General features: G+C 48.7%; 7 protein-coding genes across 7 annotated transcripts; 3 read left to right on the top strand and 4 right to left on the bottom strand.

Moving 5' to 3' along the window:
- Positions 1-1,128: 1,128 nt before the first annotated feature.
- On the top strand, positions 1,129-1,719 carry T310_5279 (Ubiquitin--protein ligase; the record flags this gene model as incomplete). The annotated part of the gene is made up of 2 exons (XM_013471855.1): positions 1,129-1,378; positions 1,466-1,719. The coding sequence occupies 2 exons, from the start codon at positions 1,129-1,131 to the stop codon at positions 1,717-1,719; spliced, it is 504 nt and encodes a 167-aa protein (XP_013327309.1).
- A 345-nt stretch (positions 1,720-2,064) lies between these two features.
- T310_5280 (uncharacterized protein) lies at positions 2,065-3,094 on the bottom strand (the record flags this gene model as incomplete). The annotated part of the gene is made up of 2 exons (XM_013471856.1): positions 2,065-2,748; positions 2,960-3,094. 2 exons carry the CDS (start codon positions 3,092-3,094, stop codon positions 2,065-2,067), a joined length of 819 nt encoding a protein of 272 aa, XP_013327310.1.
- A 560-nt stretch (positions 3,095-3,654) lies between these two features.
- Positions 3,655-6,909, top strand: T310_5281 (Lanosterol synthase; the record flags this gene model as incomplete). The annotated part of the gene is made up of 6 exons (XM_013471857.1): positions 3,655-3,855; positions 4,253-4,361; positions 4,501-4,733; positions 4,793-5,256; positions 5,315-6,760; positions 6,819-6,909. 6 exons carry the CDS (start codon positions 3,655-3,657, stop codon positions 6,907-6,909), a joined length of 2,544 nt encoding a protein of 847 aa, XP_013327311.1.
- Positions 6,910-7,527: 618 nt separating this feature from the next.
- On the top strand, positions 7,528-9,027 carry T310_5282 (SGT1 and CS domain protein; the record flags this gene model as incomplete). Its single annotated transcript, XM_013471858.1, has 2 exons — positions 7,528-8,346; positions 8,413-9,027. The coding sequence occupies 2 exons, from the start codon at positions 7,528-7,530 to the stop codon at positions 9,025-9,027; spliced, it is 1,434 nt and encodes a 477-aa protein (XP_013327312.1).
- A 509-nt stretch (positions 9,028-9,536) lies between these two features.
- On the bottom strand, positions 9,537-10,890 carry T310_5283 (PQ loop repeat protein; the record flags this gene model as incomplete). Its single annotated transcript, XM_013471859.1, has 2 exons — positions 9,537-10,674; positions 10,832-10,890. 2 exons carry the CDS (start codon positions 10,888-10,890, stop codon positions 9,537-9,539), a joined length of 1,197 nt encoding a protein of 398 aa, XP_013327313.1.
- A 1,701-nt stretch (positions 10,891-12,591) lies between these two features.
- On the bottom strand, positions 12,592-13,991 carry T310_5284 (Transaldolase; the record flags this gene model as incomplete). The annotated part of the gene is made up of 7 exons (XM_013471860.1): positions 12,592-12,633; positions 12,732-13,062; positions 13,123-13,354; positions 13,415-13,523; positions 13,580-13,732; positions 13,803-13,846; positions 13,916-13,991. The coding sequence occupies 7 exons, from the start codon at positions 13,989-13,991 to the stop codon at positions 12,592-12,594; spliced, it is 987 nt and encodes a 328-aa protein (XP_013327314.1).
- A 704-nt stretch (positions 13,992-14,695) lies between these two features.
- Positions 14,696-16,817, bottom strand: T310_5285 (Cysteinyl-tRNA synthetase; the record flags this gene model as incomplete). The annotated part of the gene is made up of 2 exons (XM_013471861.1): positions 14,696-16,049; positions 16,255-16,817. Coding segments are annotated over 2 exons (1,917 nt in total), but the record flags the coding sequence as incomplete, so codon positions are not given.
- Positions 16,818-16,915: the final 98 nt, after the last annotated feature.

Below are 16,915 nucleotides of genomic sequence, written 5' to 3' on the forward strand. Positions count from 1 at the left end.
CTTTATATATACATGGAGCATGTGGGGAGTGTGGGCGTTTTTGTTCATTTGCATTTCACGGGCGACATGTCTGTTATTTCCTTTGTACATATCGCTGATAGAGACATAGATAAACGCATGTCACATTATACTGAGCGCTGGCCGGGGTATCCTAACTTATCAATCCACAAGTGGATAGTGTGATAATTGCAAGTTGGCATATATGTATCGTATACTATAATCAACAAGTTTGGCCCGAAATCTTGAGCAGTTTGAAGTACTCTATGTCTTAGATACCGCGCTGCTTCTTCTTTTACTTATCAGGGACAGGGGACTTGTGCCTGATACCTATACATGACAGCTCATACCAGGCGATCCGCCTGACCCTCATGGCCTGTATCTTCTTCCAGTGTCCCCCACAGTAAATATCAATTCCCTGGCATACAGTGCTCAGAGCATAGTGGAATATCTGGCATTTTTGTGATAATGGATTGGGATTGCTTTACATTGCTTAATTGGGTATGGTATACATATAGGAGCGCAGAGGTCACACCGCCACGAAAAGGCTACAGCTTGGCGCCAAGAGATCCAACTCCTTTTACCACTTTATGTAATCAGATAATCAGAAGAGTTGACTAATTATTCCTTCTCCTGAAGACTATATGAAAGACCACAAAGAATATACGAGAAACAATGAGATCTTTATCGAAAATGGGCGAAAGAGAAAGAAGGGGAGAAATTGGACAAATATCCAGTCACATGACTATCCCTGGCCTGTATCCTGATCCATCAGTCCTCTCTGACCGCCTTCCGTTACCGGCTTTGCCAACAGTGGCGTGTGGGGTGCCCGTCTCCTACCTTCCCTTGCGATCCGAGGCTACAAATACCGACCGCATCGACCCATCATTCATTGAGCGCGGGTTCAATCAAACAGGCTTAGTCGACCTGTTTCTTTGGGGATCAGCGGAGCATAAATCTATCATATCGGGCTGTCTCTAGTCCGTACAGTACATCCTCATCCAGATTCCAGCCTCCTCTCGTCGCTTTACCGCCTTTATCATCCTCGGACTCTTCTAGAACTAGAAGAGACATACTCCGACAGAGTGCCCAGGTATTTTGTCTCACGCATCACCTGTACGACCTCCAACGATGTCCGCAAGCGTCGCGCAGAAGCGCCTGTTCCACGAATACAAGAATCTATCCACCAATCCGCCAGAGGGGATCACCGCGGGCCCCGTCAACGAAGATGACATGTTCCACTGGGAGGCCCTGATCCAGGGGCCTGAGGGCACGCCGTTCGAGGGGGGCGTCTTTGCGGCAGAGCTGAAGTTTCCAAAGGACTATCCACTGAGTCCGCCAACGATGAAATTCGTGGGAGGCGGTGTCTGGCATCCGAATGGTAAGTCATTGTGTGTGTCCGATATTATCTTGCCTAAGTCCTGGCCTTCGTTTCAGTCTGGACTCGGCTAACATCTCTCCTCTGTAGTATATCCCAACGGCACCGTCTGCATTTCCATCCTGCACCCTCCGGGTGATGATCCAAACCACTATGAGCATGCCTCGGAACGGTGGTCACCCATCCAGAGCGTCGAGAAGATCCTGATCTCCGTCATGAGCATGTTGGCGGAGCCCAACGATGAGAGTCCTGCCAACGTGGAGGCCGCCAAGATGTGGCGTGAGCGACGAAGCGAGTATGAGAAGAGGGTCCGGGAGGAAGTCAGACGGGGGTTGGGTTTGTGAGTTCTTTTTTTCCACTCCTTTCTGCTGGTCGGACTTGGCATAGCTAGCTAGAGAGGTCTGCATTTTGTCTGTTCTGGTACAGTTCTGCTTTTTTTCGTGTGCGTCTTTTTTGTGACATGTCTTGGGCATTGAAATGGTCATGGAACGGGCGCATATTTTGGCGAGGGCAGACATTATTGTGTTTGGACGCAGAGAGCAGTATAATACCTTGGTTGGTTCATAGACTTTTCGTATTGATAATAGCCATATCCTTATTTCTTTCATCTTCTCATGTACATACTGTTGTTCTATAACTGCATTCCGGGAAGATGAAAGTCGGCTCTTCAACAGAGGTTGAAAGACGATCTACCACACCATTTTCTGGTCAATCCAGCCTTCCAGAGCCCCCTCTCTTTCATATAGAAATTCGGTCTCGGCTTTTAAGTTCAACATCAGCATTGTCTGCAGCTCGGCCCGCCACTCAAGCTCCGGTCCATCTTCCGCAAATGCCGGACTGTTCGCTAGAATAGCTCGAGCCCTCTTCCAGTCTCTCGAGGTCAAGGGGATCAAGGTCCCGTCTCCCCGAGTCTCCGCCTCCACGACCAAGTCCGAAATGCGGACGCCGAGCCACTGCAGACCCGGGGCGTTCAGTCGGGCACTCTCGTGCGCGTGCGCCATGGAGCCGTATTTGTAGGTGGACATGATCGCCATCCCGTCAGGATCACCGTCGACCAGCGCGTAGAAGCGTGGAGTCGCAACGCCCGGTTGTGACAGCGGATCGCCATTTCTACGTGCGGTCTCGGAGAGAAGGTGGACGAAGGATCGAGTGCAGAGATCGGGGTAACCTTTGCCCTGGAAAGAAGGAAAAATACAGGCCATACAGTTGAGCATGTGGAGATACAGAAAGAAGGGGAAAAAGCATTGTTGCATTGCTGTAGCTGGCTTACAGTGATCAGGATCCCTTTTCCAGCGGCGGAATTCATATGGTACCGGTTTCTGACGAGCCTGCGCAGGACTGCCTACAGCACAAATCAATTCGATTAGTTCCGCCTGGTATAGAAATGGCTTAACATATGATATGTGCTCGGCAGGTGCATCAATGATAAGTTATACTCTTTATATGGAGTATTTGCATGCCTCTTTCTCTATGACGAGAACCCAGTTTATCTCCGAGATGTCAATGCTGTCGATATCTTCTGGTCGCGGAATGAGAATATCCTATATTGAATGTTTGAAAATTAGCAAGCAAGACGACAAGTACCTGAACGAATATTTTTGTTCTGTATACTTCAGATGATGATCCTTCTCCTATGTCTAGCAAGGTCTGGGTTTTGGTCGTCAGGCGGTAGTAGCCTGCCGTCAGGCCCTTTGCGACAGAAGTCTTTTTTTCACCCATTTTTCATCAGTCATTTGTGTGTACCATGACATGTCATGTCCCTGAAGGGGGATATATATACTGCACATACCACATGCAAAGCAGCTCGATCCACTCCAATCGTGTAGGCAAGATCGTCGACGAGCCTGTCCACCACCCTCTGGGAGCCAAACAGGGCCGGATCGTTGTAGTAGATGTCTCTTGAAAAAGCCATTCATTCCATTCCGGAGTCAGTAGCCGTTTCAGAAGGGGAGATATGCTGCTAAGCTGAGCCGTGGATGATCAAATGGCACCTTTTTGTAATTATGGAATCCTCCACGATGGTTGCGTAGATCAAGGAAATGACACGCAGCGCGGTACCTAGGTTTTCATCTCAATGTCATGCCACGTAGAAAAAAGACAGAACTTCTTATGGATTGTGCATACTAAATTTCCAAGTCTCATATAGGGTCTTTCCGGGCCATGAATACGTCGTGTAGATCTCGGGTCCAATGGCAGTAACCCCAAGGGCTCCCCCTCCTTCTTTGTCGAAGGGAGTAAGACGAAATATACAGCCTCTCTGGAATCTTTGTTTGATCGTGATGGATGCCCGCGCATTGGGTCCCGTTAGGTCACTCAGGATAGAAGTTATGAGATCGCTGATGAACCTGTGGACATGTTCTTCTGCTGTCGCTGGACTGCCGCCAGCTGATGGAGAGGACATGACCGGTGTAGTATATGGATATGTGAATATATTCAATCAATTCAAAGTGCTGGAAATGGGAATGAATCCAGAATTGCGAGTAAGCAAAGCAAGGGGAAAGTAATGTATCCTCTGGCGGCAGAGATATTTAGATGAGTCCGCTTTCCTGCCTTCAGCAGCGGTGTTGTCTCCTGCTGGTCTCGTGACATTGCCTCTTTTGATGCAGTGTTTCTTACATTCCCTCAAGCGCCCTTGTCATCGAAAGTCAGTAGAATATTAGATAACAGCACTATTCATTCTGACAAGGTCACAAGGAGATTCGATAGAGTCGAATATATTCCCTAGGGACGCGTCGGTCTCGACCTAGCTTGACTGACAATCAGGTTACTCGGCCCAGGTTCTTGATGGAGCATTACGTGCCCTCTTGACGTTTACAAGGAAGTACCTTCTCGACGCACATGCACATGTATGGACAATAGATGCTTTGTATATTGCAGAAATTGGAAATCCAGTTATGCTCCGCAGTTATGCTCGTAATGAAACTGGATAATTCTCCACATACACATGTGATTACCCCTGATGAGTCAGCAGGGATCCTCGCACCGCGTAAACTCTAATTTAGCCGCGACGCATTGAGCTCAGCCAGCTATCTGCTCCTACTCCGCAATTTAATTATGCCACTTTCTCATCTGCAGTTCCCGTGATGGTTCTGGATTTGAATCCTCTCGAGCTATATAATTGACAGGGATTGCCAGCATGGGAGCGACGTCGGAGAGCCAGAGCCACATCGGTCCTTGGAAGACCTCCGCCGAGGGCCATCTTTCCACCGACGCCAATGGCGACCAAAAGACCGACTATTCGAGATGGAGGTTGCGCGACGATGACGGCCGCCAGACATGGCATTACTTGGAATCAGACGAAGAAAACGAAAAGTGGCCCCAGAGTGTCGCAGACAAATATTTTCTGGGACTGCCAACGGTAAAACCCGCTACATTCACGTGCTGTTCCCACTTCGCAGACTCTAATCTTGCTGTCAGGGATTGCCTGAACTCCCACGCGCAAAAACGCCATTGCAAGCTGCAGAAAATGGACTCGAGTTTTTCTCCAAACTGCAATTGCCTCCAGGGAACTGGGCATGCGAATATGGTGGTCCGATGTTTCTGCTGCCAGGAATAGTCATCACGTGGTATGTCACCAAAACGCCCATTCCTCCCGAATATGCCGTCGAGATCAAGAGATACCTCTTTGCTCGACAGCATCCTGTGGATGGAGGATGGGGGCTGCACATTGAGGGTCACAGCTCGGTCTTCGGCACAGCGATGAATTATGTAGTGCTGCGCCTCCTGGGAGTAAGTGAAGAGGACCCTCGCCTAGTCAAGGCACGAGGTTTCTTGCACAAACTTGGAGGCGCCATTAAAGGACCTCACTGGGCGAAATTCTGGCTCAGCATTCTCGGCGTGATGGAATGGGATTGTGTCAACCCTGTTCCTCCCGAGCTCTGGTATGTACATTACTTGTTTGCCCTCCATGCCTCATTCTCTGACTTTGGAACTTCTCAGGTTGCTGCCTGACTGGGTCCCTTTTGCGCCGTGGCGGTGGTGGATTCATATCCGTCAGGTCTTTCTTCCCATGTCCTATTTGTGGTCCAAGAGATGGAGCTATCCCCTGGACCCGCTGACGAAACAGCTTCGACAAGAGCTATACACGCAGCCGTACGAGACTATCAATTTTGCTGCTCATCGCAGCTCGATTGCTGACACGGACAACTACTACCCGAAGACCTGGATTCTGAACCTCCTTAACTGGTTTTTGGTCACCTTGTGGATTCCATTTTTTCGCTGGTCGTCGTTGGTCAAGCGCGCAGAGGGCTGGACTTGGGAACTGATCCGTATGGAAGATGAAAACACGGATTATGCTGGACTGGCTCCTGTTAGCAACCCCATGAACTTTGTGGCCTGTTATGTCCACGACGGGGAAGGCAGCGAATCTGTCCGCCGCCACCGGGAGACTCTGCATGAGTACATGTGGATGAAAAACGAAGGAATGCTTGCAAACGGCACCAATGGCGTTCAGGTCTGGGATACGGCCTTTGCTACGCAGGCTATTGTTACTGCTGGCTTTGCTGACGATCCCAAATGGCGGCCAATGCTCACCAAGGCCCTTGAGTTCTTAGATAATCATCAACTCCGGGAGAACGTGCCGAACCAGGAGAAATGTTATCGTCAGCATAGAAAGGGAGCATGGCCCTTCAGCAACAAGACGCAAGGCTACACAGTCAGCGATTGCACAGCTGAAGGCCTGAGGTCGACTTTGCAGCTTCAGGAACTGCACGGATATCCCAAACTCATCTCAACAGAGAGGCTTAAAGACTCAGTTGACTGCCTGCTTCTGATGCAAAATCCAACTGGAGGTTTCAGCGAATATGAGATCCGCCGAGGCTCACCCAAGCTGGAATGGCTAAACGCGGCTGAAGTGTTTGGAGGGATCATGATCAGTTACGACCATGTTGAGTGTACAACGTCGTCTGTTACTGCCCTGTCATTCTTCAGCAAGTTTTACCCGGACTATCGAGCCGACGAGATCAAGGCCGCCAAGGAGAAGGCAGTGCAGTATATCAAGCGTGTTCAAAGAAAGGACGGGAGCTGGTATGGGAATTGGGGTATCTGCTTCACGTATGCGGCTATGTTTGCTCTTGAGAGTCTTGCCAGCATCGGGGAGACCTACAGCAACAGCGAATATGCCCGTCGCGGCTGTGAATTCCTTTTGTCCAAGCAGAAAGAAGATGGCGGGTGGGGTGAATCTTATCTCAGCAGTGAGAGACATGTGTACACCCAGCATGAGAAGTCCCAGGTCGTGCAGACAGCCTGGGCCTGCCTGGCACTGATGGAGGCCGAGTACCCGAACAAAGAACCGATTCGCAAGGCCATGAAGCTGATCATGTCTCGACAGCAGCCGAATGGAGAATGGCTGCAAGAGGCGATTGAGGGTGTTTTCAACCAGTCATGGTACGTATTCGAAGGATCGATTGCAATATGCATGCCCTTGCTAACTTACTTGATTTAGCATGATTTCATACCCGAACTACAAGTTCTACTGGCCCATCCGGGCTCTGGGTCTGTATGCCAGGAAATTTGGTAATGAAGAGCTGCTCTGAGCTGCAGAATCGATGCGCTTGTCTATAATCCTTAATCTAATATAATTAATTATAACGCCTCAATATTAAAACTTAATCTGGGGGGAATATGCAATATCAACATCTGATACCTGCAAACAACTTCATCTGGTCTCCAAATTTGGGGTCTGACAATAGTAGATCAGATATAATTTGACAGTTGTGTCCCATGCACCAGCAATTTGTCTCACCTGAAAATACGATCTTTCAATCTTTACTGTTCATTGTGTACAGTGAACCCGTTGATTTGGTGGACAGTTGATAGCTGATAAGGAATCACGTGCAAGACAGCTCCGAGCTCCCCCGCAGCTGAGGAGAAAGCGATCGAAAGGCGGTAGAACATCCAATGTTGTGATATATTCTCAACGCGTCTTTGTCAACAAATACATGTACACTCGTTGGCTTAGCATTCTGACCTCTTTCAAACCTCTATCTCCTTTTTTGTGCCGTTATCACTGAAGTTCCTTGCGACATCACGTCTGAAATCTTCACTCCGCAACTCATATGACCCCACCTGGACAGTGAAGCTGGACACCGCTCACTACGCAAGAGCGTTGACAGACACGACGAAAGAATTTCTAGAGGTGCATTTCTTGTGCAATGAACGCTGCTACACAGGGCGATAAGGCCATTGCAAATTCAGACTGGCCAGCAGCCATTAAACACTTCACCGATGCCCTAATCGAACTACCCCGCGCCCCGAGCTACTACATCAAGCGGTCGACTGCGTACTTACGCCGAAAGCCCGCGGATGGAGGTCCTGATTTCGATGCTGCCCTTCGCGATGCGGAAATCGGTCTTGTGCTCGCCCGTGAGCGCGCCAAGCGCGAGCTCATTCTCGACGCGCAGATGAGACGTGCGATTGCACTGTTCCAGCTGGAACGGTATGGCGACGCAGCCTATATCTTCGACATCGTGAAAGAAAAGATCGAAACGGGCCGTTCCAAGGACAAGTCGACTCAGATGCAAGCAGCGGCGACGGGTCAGCGCTCGATGGAGAAGCATGAACAAGAGCTATCCATCTGGACCATCAAGGTTAAGGGGAAGCTCAGCAAACTGGGCCCGGATAGCGAGAAGGCAGCCGTGACGATCAAGGAGTATCCGGAGAATGTCGAGATTCCCGGAGAAGAAGAAATGAGGAAAATCCTGAAAGCTCAGTTGGCAGGAGAAAAAGCAGGCTCTGATGCTGGCACGGACAAGACCGAGACAGCCACCAATGAGCCATCTCCCGATAAAACGAAGGAGGCCACGCTAGATGCAGCCGGTCCTGGCTCGTCTGCACCTATGAGTGCTGGTCCTGGTGCTGTTCCCGAAAAGATTCGGCATGAATGGTATCAGTCCAATGATTCGGTGGTTGTGACACTCTATGCCAAGGGTGTTCCAAAGGATAAATTGGACGTCGATCTTCAGAACACTTCGGTATGTTTATTGCGATTTTTATATTATACGTCACGTCTGATACTAACGGGATAAAAAAAATATCAGATCTCTGTCCAATTCCCCCTTCCATCAGGCGCCGTATACGCCTTCACCCTCGATCCTCTGTACGCTCCCATCGACACAACTCAGTCCAAGATCGCCGTCTTGTCTACAAAGGTTGAGATCGTTCTCCGCAAACAAACACCCGGTCAGAAATGGAGCGCCTTAGAAGCATCATCGACCACCGCGAATCTGACAGATCGTTCCACCGTTGTTAACGACGAAGCCGCCTCGACGAGCAGCAGCAAGCCCAGCGGTCCGGCATATCCAACATCATCCCGCCACGGAGTCAAAGATTGGGACAAACTGGCTTCAGACCTTACAAAGAAGAAGAGAAAGGACAAGGCGAAGTCGGCCACCAAAGACAAAGGTGACGACGGCGAGAAAGATGCCGCTGAAGATGCGGGCGCCGAGTCCGACGGTGCTGAATCTATCGATTCGGATTACGGCACCGGCGATCCCGTCGATGCGTTCTTCAAGAAACTGTACGCCAACGCCGACCCGGACACGCGCCGCGCGATGGTGAAGAGCTACTACGAAAGCGAGGGGACGGCGCTGAGCACGAACTGGGAGGAGGTCGGCAAGGGGAGGGTGCCTGTCCGTCCGCCTTCCAGTGATTAATCAATCAATCAATCAAGCAAGCAATCAATCATCAAGAGGGATCAATGGATTGATTGATCGGCACGTGATCACAGCCTCCTCTTACGACTCTACGTCTTTTTTTTCTTTAGAGAGGGAGGAAGGTCATTTGCTTTATCTGGTTAGAATTCATTAATCACTAAAGAAACATCATACATCATCATACTGCATGGAAAATGGGTCAGGGAGTCTGTTGGAGTTATTGCTTTTTTTTGCTCATGTTTTTCCCTGTCTGAGTATTCGTCTCTAGCGATGTAATAGGGCTAGTTGTTTTAACATATTTTCTAATTGGTTTGCTTGCTTGCTTGCTTATAAGGTATTATTCTCGATAGAGGAAAAGTGAAATTCAAAAAATAATTCATATCATTCAGATCGTGGTTTTTTTTTCTATCTATCTAGTTAGTATACAGCAATGATCTAGATCCAGATCTGGTTCTGAATATGTATTTCCTTCTATTCATATATTTCAGATATCCTTCTTGAAATGGTTATCATCGACGCTCATATTCTTCATCGTCTCCTTCATCTTCTTCCTGCTCTTCTTCAATGTCACCGCCATTATCATCGTCATCCTTTCTATAGAGGAAGAATTGTACAAAGATCGCCATGTCCAGCAGTAATGTCCCCAGACTGCCCAGTAGCCAGGACAGGTTGACGAGGATGTACCGGCCGTAGATAGCAGCGGCCTCGCCGGGCTGACAGCGCGGTTTCTTTGATGCTAGAGCCTGTTCCTCCTGTCCTGCACCACCACAGACAGGCGAATAGGCGAAGATGGACAACACATATGTCAGATTGCCAATGCAGGCAAAGAGGAAAAAGAGCAGGGATACACCCTCAGTCGACTTGCGACGGAAGTTGAGCAACAGTTGCGGGAGACGGGAGCCAAGATACAAAACGGCGCAGAGGTAGCCGAAGACCTGGCCCAGGATGTCGAACGAGAGGGCATTGGGGTTTGGCTTCTTCGTGTCCTTGTGATGTTTACCGCTGCGTGCTGCGCTGGAGCTCACATACCATCCTAACACCCCTGCGGCGCAGACAAGAGCAATGGCAAACGTGTTGAAAACAACGGTCTGCAGGGTTGACAGACGACGTGCTGGACGTGAAGTGCCAACGCCAGCAGCCGAAGATGACGATGGCAAAGGGTCGACAAAGGGAGTCGCAGGCGACAGATGGGTCCCGTCGACGTGAGGGAAGCGGTGGTGAGGCTGGTGATCTCCTGGCGAAATCTGTGAGGCGTACCCACCATTCGTATGGGCGTGGCCATTTCCATTGCCATTACCCAAAAGCGCCGTGCGTTCCGTCGGCTGATGTCTTTCGCCATTCTCTGTACTATAATCATCATACCCGGACCCCGGTCTGCTCTTCTTTGTGTCGACCTCATCCCAAAGGGTGAACCCTCGGTAGTAGAAGCATTGCCCCAGCAGTACGATATCCGCGAGGGTGTAGTACACCGCGAGGATGATCATGGTGGGCAAGACGCCCTGGAGCACCGCTCCAAGGATATTAAAGACATCTCCGGCCAGCCAGACAATGATGAAGAGCAGGGAGAGGCCATCGGCGGACCCGCGGCGGAAGTTTTCGATGATCTGTGGGGAAAAGACGACGACCCAGCAGGCAATGGAAATGGAGCTGAAAAGAATGGCAATTGATATCAGCTCAACAGACTTTCATTCATTCATTCATTCATAGTATCGAAGAAACTTGGCAGATTATCAAAAAATGACATAATCCCCAACTCCTCGGACCCGGATCATCACCCCAGAGTAAAGAAATGATCAAGACATACCCAAGGATGCCGCTCACGGCCTCAATGTCTATATTATTAACTACTTGTGAGGGGAACATAGTTTGTTCAGACTCGTAGCTTAGACATCAGTTGTGTATACCGCGCGGTTCCTTCGACTCGGAGTAGAGGTTTAGGACGGAGGAATTTCACATCCAAGGGGGAAAAAGAAAGAATATAGACCACAGCGTCCTCCGGTGTGGCAAATTAGTACGCCAATTGAATTAAATTGAGGACAAAGAACATGACAGGAATAAGATAAAGAAAAAGAAATTGACTCCCCGCTCAGAAAGCCAAAGATGTAATTACCGAAAAGTTTCTTGTCTCAGCGGAGGTCACGTGGGATTTCCTTTTCCGGGGCGAGAATCTGGGGAAAGAAGCTACCTGACCCAGTGACCTAGCCCTGGTATCGTAATTAAGTCGGGGATTTACCTATTGAGTTTGAATACAATGAAGTATCCCCTTTTAGGTTAGGCGCCCTCCTTGCCAATGCTGCCATTCTCTTTGGAGACCCGGAATCCAAGCCCTCACCAAGCCTCATCTTTGAAGTTGGGTTTACAGAGAACTACAACGACCTGGTCAGTGACGCAGCACAGTGGCTTCAAAGACCAGGTGGGAAAGTTAGACTCGTCATTTTTGTGGACATCAAAGAAGATATTCAGAGTCAAAAGGCTAGACAGAGAACTATCAAAGCACAAAAGAGGATCCGAGAGCTGATTACTGAATTTGGAACTGCCAAAGCAAAGGATCGAGAAGGAATCAACCATGGAGATTCTGATGTCGAGTCTGACGCCGAGATATATGAGAACATACAATCTGCGATCGTGGTTAAAGATTGGGTAAATGCTCTATTAGTGCAACATTGGAGCTGTGGCATATAGTCGATAATACTCCAAAATTACGACAACCACGAATTGTACATACGCCCACGTCACCATTCTGAGACATTCTTCACTGACTTCTATAGACTGTTTTGCCTGAGCCACCGATTCCACAAAACCCAATTGTCTCGAAAAAAGACGACTGGAGTGACGACGAATTTTCATCCTGGACTCTGCGAAGAAAGATATCTCTACCGTTTATCAAGCAACAAGGGCGAGCACATTCGACTACGATTGGGTCGCAGAGGTGCTCCCAAATGGGCTCCATCACGGACATCGTACCTGAAGAGGGAAGAGATATTATTATTGAAGGTTTTGATGATTCCAGGACAGCGGAACTGGATATGGAACACTACAGGAAATTGCTCGGTGCTGCAACCCGTCATCTTGCAGAACAGAGAGCAATGGGTCGCATTTGCCTGAAGCAGGATAACAATGAGAGTGACTGCCCCTTCATCTTCAGAGAGAGCCGTCATGACCAATACACTTTTTACTCAATCAAACCAGTCTGTTGAGTTCAATCGTGATCTAAGGAGATTTGGAAACTCTGCAGGGATGAAGACAATGGACTGATTTGACTATTTGGAAACAGTTGTGAACGGACTGTGCGAGCAAGTCAATAGACAAGACCGGTAGCTAAACCGACAAGACCAGGAACTGCAGGCCCTGCGTCATACGGAGTAAGCCCATATATAGAGCTGCTCATTACCTTCTATATGGATAGAGAATTAGATTATTTGCTTCTTTCCTTCCTTATTTAGATTAGTGTCATTTTGTTATCAGTTATGAGCCTAGAGTTGCTGTAATAACCCCTATATTGGGCTGACCATCACAGTTGAACTATTTCACGTTGTTTCTCATTTCTTTTCATCGACGGCCATCCTAGAGTCCAGCCTTCGATTTGACAAGGGCCTCCAGCTTGTTCTGCATCTCGCAGAATATGTTAATTGCCTGAAGTAATACTGTTAGCAAACAAGTCTAGACTTGGAGCTTCTATATATAGGCGAAAAACGTATATTTACCTGGGTCAGCTTTTCCTCTCCGGCACCTCCCTGATCTCGAGAGAATGCTACCCGATACGCACTTGGGTCATTCACAAAGGAGACCTTCGAGGGCACCTCGACAGTCGACAAGTCTCTGTCGAAGAAGGACTGCGTTGTTGGTACAGACCCGGGTTGAGCAAGCTGCTCGAGAAGAGGAGGAGCGATAGTTATGTGGTCCACTCCCGCCAGGGAAAATATCTCTTCAGTCGACGTTAAGCTCGCTGGCATGACCTGGGTCTTTGCGTTAATCGACTTGAAATATTGCTGGATGGAGACGCAAAGCTCAAAAAGCTTGTTCGGATCAGTGAATCTAACAAGGTGTCAGCAGAGTCCAAACATAATACAAAGGAATGAGAGTGGGAAGACCAACCCAGGTTCAAAGTGAACCTTGAGCTGATTCACATATGGTGCGACATATGTGCAGCCCACTTCGGCAGCCAGAATTGCTTGCGTGAGGGTAAAGAGGGTCGTGGCCAAAGTCCGAATGCCAGCCATCTCGAGAATGCGGCAAGCCATCATGCCTTCCCAAGTGCTAGGGATCTTGATGCTGATTTGGGTTACGTCAAAACTGGGTTCGAGGAATTTGAAAAAGTAGAAGATCCCTGTGGTTGTCGTCTTAGATTTGCTAAACAGTATTTATGTAACTGCGTGGAGAAACTTACGAAACGCATTCGCAACAGTCTTTTCTGTCGAGTACGCATAGTAAGGATTTGTCTGCACGTGAACTCGTCCGCTGATATTGGGAACCATCTTCAACGCCAGCTTCACCATCTAATGCGCGGAAGTATGTCAGAAACTGTTCTTAGCAGATGTAGCAAATTGCGTACCGCGATCTCGACTGCTATCTCTTCTAGGGTGACCCCCTCGAAGTAGTGGTATTCTGGATTGCGCTCTTTGCCAATAAATTTCGCAGCTGTATGAATAGCATCTGCAAGCAGCTGTTCGTGTTTTGGTTTTGATAGTTCAAAAAAGGCGATGGCCTGTATATTTCTCGCAGTGTCAACAAACAATTTAACCAGTGTTTTGTGAACTAGGAAAGAGAGGAGATACCTGGTTCGAAGTACAGTCTTTAAACGGACCAAGCTTCTTCGCAACTGATATCAACGGTCAGTAACGTTCCAGGCGACACATCAAAAGCAGAATGGATATAGAAAGAGGAATACCGTCTTCATCCAAAGTATCACAGTCCACCAGGCTTTGAGCCCGAAGAACATCCAACCCTGTCTTTTCAGAAGCCATTCTTGACGAAAATGGCAACGCGAAGAGAAAAGGAATTCAGTTGAGAAAAGATTCAATGGAAGCTTGGAAGGCAAGGAACTTGAGAAAATGTGTCAGGATATGAAGAGGGTATGGACTCAGTAAGTGACTTGGACGTTAGTAAATAATCTTTATAGACCCGTCTTTTTACCTCCTCTGAATCGGAAAGTGAGAGGTTAAGTGACAACAATGCTTCCCAAAACGACAGGTCAACCGACGCGATCGAGATCTTCCCCGCGGTCCTCCCACTTCCTTGTTGGGCAGCCGACCGGATGCCTGCCGATCAGGCGCTCTGTTATCGGCAACTCGGTGAAATACTCCCCGGAGCTTTTCCGAGACAACTGCACGTGCATGCTTGAATATAATATCAGGCTGGTTGAATGCATTGGAAGTGATGAACCTGGAGTATGTGACTTGAATTGAGGAATAATACCATTTACTACACATCTACAACTAAAATCCAGAGGCTCTAAAGATTGTATCCAACTTCTAGCAGAGTACGAAAAAAACATCCCTGAAGGTTTTCCATTTCCAGCCCGCTGGCCTGCAAAGGGAAACAGTATATATACATTTCATAATCGACAAATACACTTTCTCCTAACGCCCGCCCAATGCAAAAAAAAAAAAGTGATCAAAGGCACAACAATAACCCCTGACAAACCTCATCTGACCTGTCCACTGGGTATCTATTTTGCGCCCATATTACTGGCCAACCAAGCTTCATGCAACTTCTTCTGCTTTTCCCAATCCTTACGGAGCTTCTTTGCACGGCTCTTGCTAATCTCTTCGCCAGCCGCGTCATGAGTTGGGATGCCGTCTTCATCCCAAGCACTAAATTCAGCCGTCCGGAACATCTCCAGGTGACTGATCCGGCCTTTCTCTGCCTTCTTCAAGGCCTCCTTCTCCCTGTTTTCTTTCTCAATCTGCTTCTGGCGAGCTCGCGCAGCCTTTTCTTCTCGTGCCTGAATCAGCTCCTTGGTCACTGGCCTGACTAACGCCGGCAGATTGTCTCGATCTTCGAGATAGACTCCGAGATCAAAGAGGTCGACGTCACGGAGCCGGTCGCAGAGACTCAAAACCTCTTTCCCGATATTCTCGGATTTCTCGAGGGAGGAGAGCTTGGTACGGAAATCCGACAAGACATTAGCGTAGGGTTTGGCCTCCTCAGGGACCTCTTGCTCGGTTTCCGGACCGCTGTTAGCGATCTCCTTGACCTTCTCAGCTGTGAGACCATCTTTCGACCGAGCCAGTTGGCGAAGCGAGTCGCGCATGGCTGAAAGAGGGTAGAGATACGGCTTTGCCACCTCGGGCACATCGATACCGGACCAGCCGATTTCTGGACTGTCAGGTGTTGCAGAACCGTTCAAGCCAAACATGTTAACCATTGAGGTGACCCATCTTGCGACAGCTTCAACATGTTGAGGGTTCAAAGTCGACTTGTCTGCACTGTTATACTTGGAGATGAGCTCAGATATGGCGTACATAGCACCAGGCGTGTTGAACGAATCGCAGAGATGCTTATGGACAGCATCTTTGGCTTCTTCGAGAGCAGCAGCAAGGGAATCATCTGTAGCAGATGTCGGGGTCTGAAAAGTAGAGGGGTCTTTCATTTTAAGGAAGAAGTTGTTGACCTTGTCCTCCCATGCATTTCCGGCACTCACGAGCTCCTCCGTGATCTCAATACCCTCTCTCCATCCACCAAGCAGAAAGACGATACGCAAGCTTCTCGGTGTCCAGTCTTTCCGTTCCAGAGCTTCACGGATTGTCGTAAAGTTTTTTAAGGACTTTGACATCTTCGATCCCTGAATTGATAGATGGCCCATGTGGAAGAAGTAGTTTACCCATTGTTCATTGCCATGGTCATGGTCATGGCTACCGGCCCAGTAGGCTTCACTCTGGGCCAGTTCATTATCGTGATGGGGGAAAGCAAGATCAATACCCCCAGAGTGGATATCCATCCGTCTGCCCAGCTTCGCTGAAGCCATTGCAGAACATTCAATGTGCCATCCGGGTCGCCCTTTGCCCCAGATACTCGGCCAGCTAGGTTCGCCCGGTTTTTGAAGCCTTCCATAGTGCAAAATCAGATGGCGACCGTTTTTCCGTCGTCTTGTTGATCAAGGCGCCTTCACCTTCAGCCACAAGTTTGTTGTCTGATCGACTCCACGGTTCCAGTCTTGCGTAGGGATGCCCGGCGGCCTCAAAGGCTTGAATATCAAAGTAAACAGAGCCGTCTGCTGTGACATACCCGAATTTGTTCTCAACAATGCGCTGCACGAATTCGGCAATCTCTTCACCGTACTCAGTGACCCGGGTGATTTCGTCAGGATCAAGCACATTCAAATCCCGGACATCCTTCATAAACCGCTCTTCATATTTCTTTGTCAGTTTGGTAAATATGGAGTGATCATCCCCATTAATAGTCGCCCCCTTCAACTTGTCCAGGTACGGAAGGAGAATGTCTTGGGCGTTCGTGTAGAAGGTTTCACTGGAAATTTCGGCAGAGCTTTCTGCCTCTGCGATAGCCTTCGCCGCAGAGGATACAGTCTTGATGTGCATTTTAACCTTGGCCTCATCATCTCCGGGTTTCTCATTCCCAGGAAGCGGTCCGCCGTTGAGCACAACAGCGTAAACCTTCTCCACCTCCTCCTGATACTTCGCAGGGGGCAGCTCAGGGTCTAAAAGCGGCAAATTCTTCTCCAGATACGCTTTATAGGCCGATTTCGCCGTTTCGAGGACTTCCGCGTCGATTGTAGGATGTTCGGTCATGAATTCTGAGAAGAGATGTTGTTGTCGTCCTCGAAGAATAATCTAAGGCACGTGTCAGCAAAAAGCAAGCTCCCAGGCACACAATGGGGATGAAATGACCTTGTCATCTATATCTGTTATGTTCATAACGAATTTGACAT

Source organism: Rasamsonia emersonii (assembly GCF_000968595.1).
Source record: "Rasamsonia emersonii CBS 393.64 chromosome Unknown ctg1118621760266, whole genome shotgun sequence".
NCBI lineage: Eukaryota > Fungi > Ascomycota > Eurotiomycetes > Eurotiales > Trichocomaceae > Rasamsonia > Rasamsonia emersonii.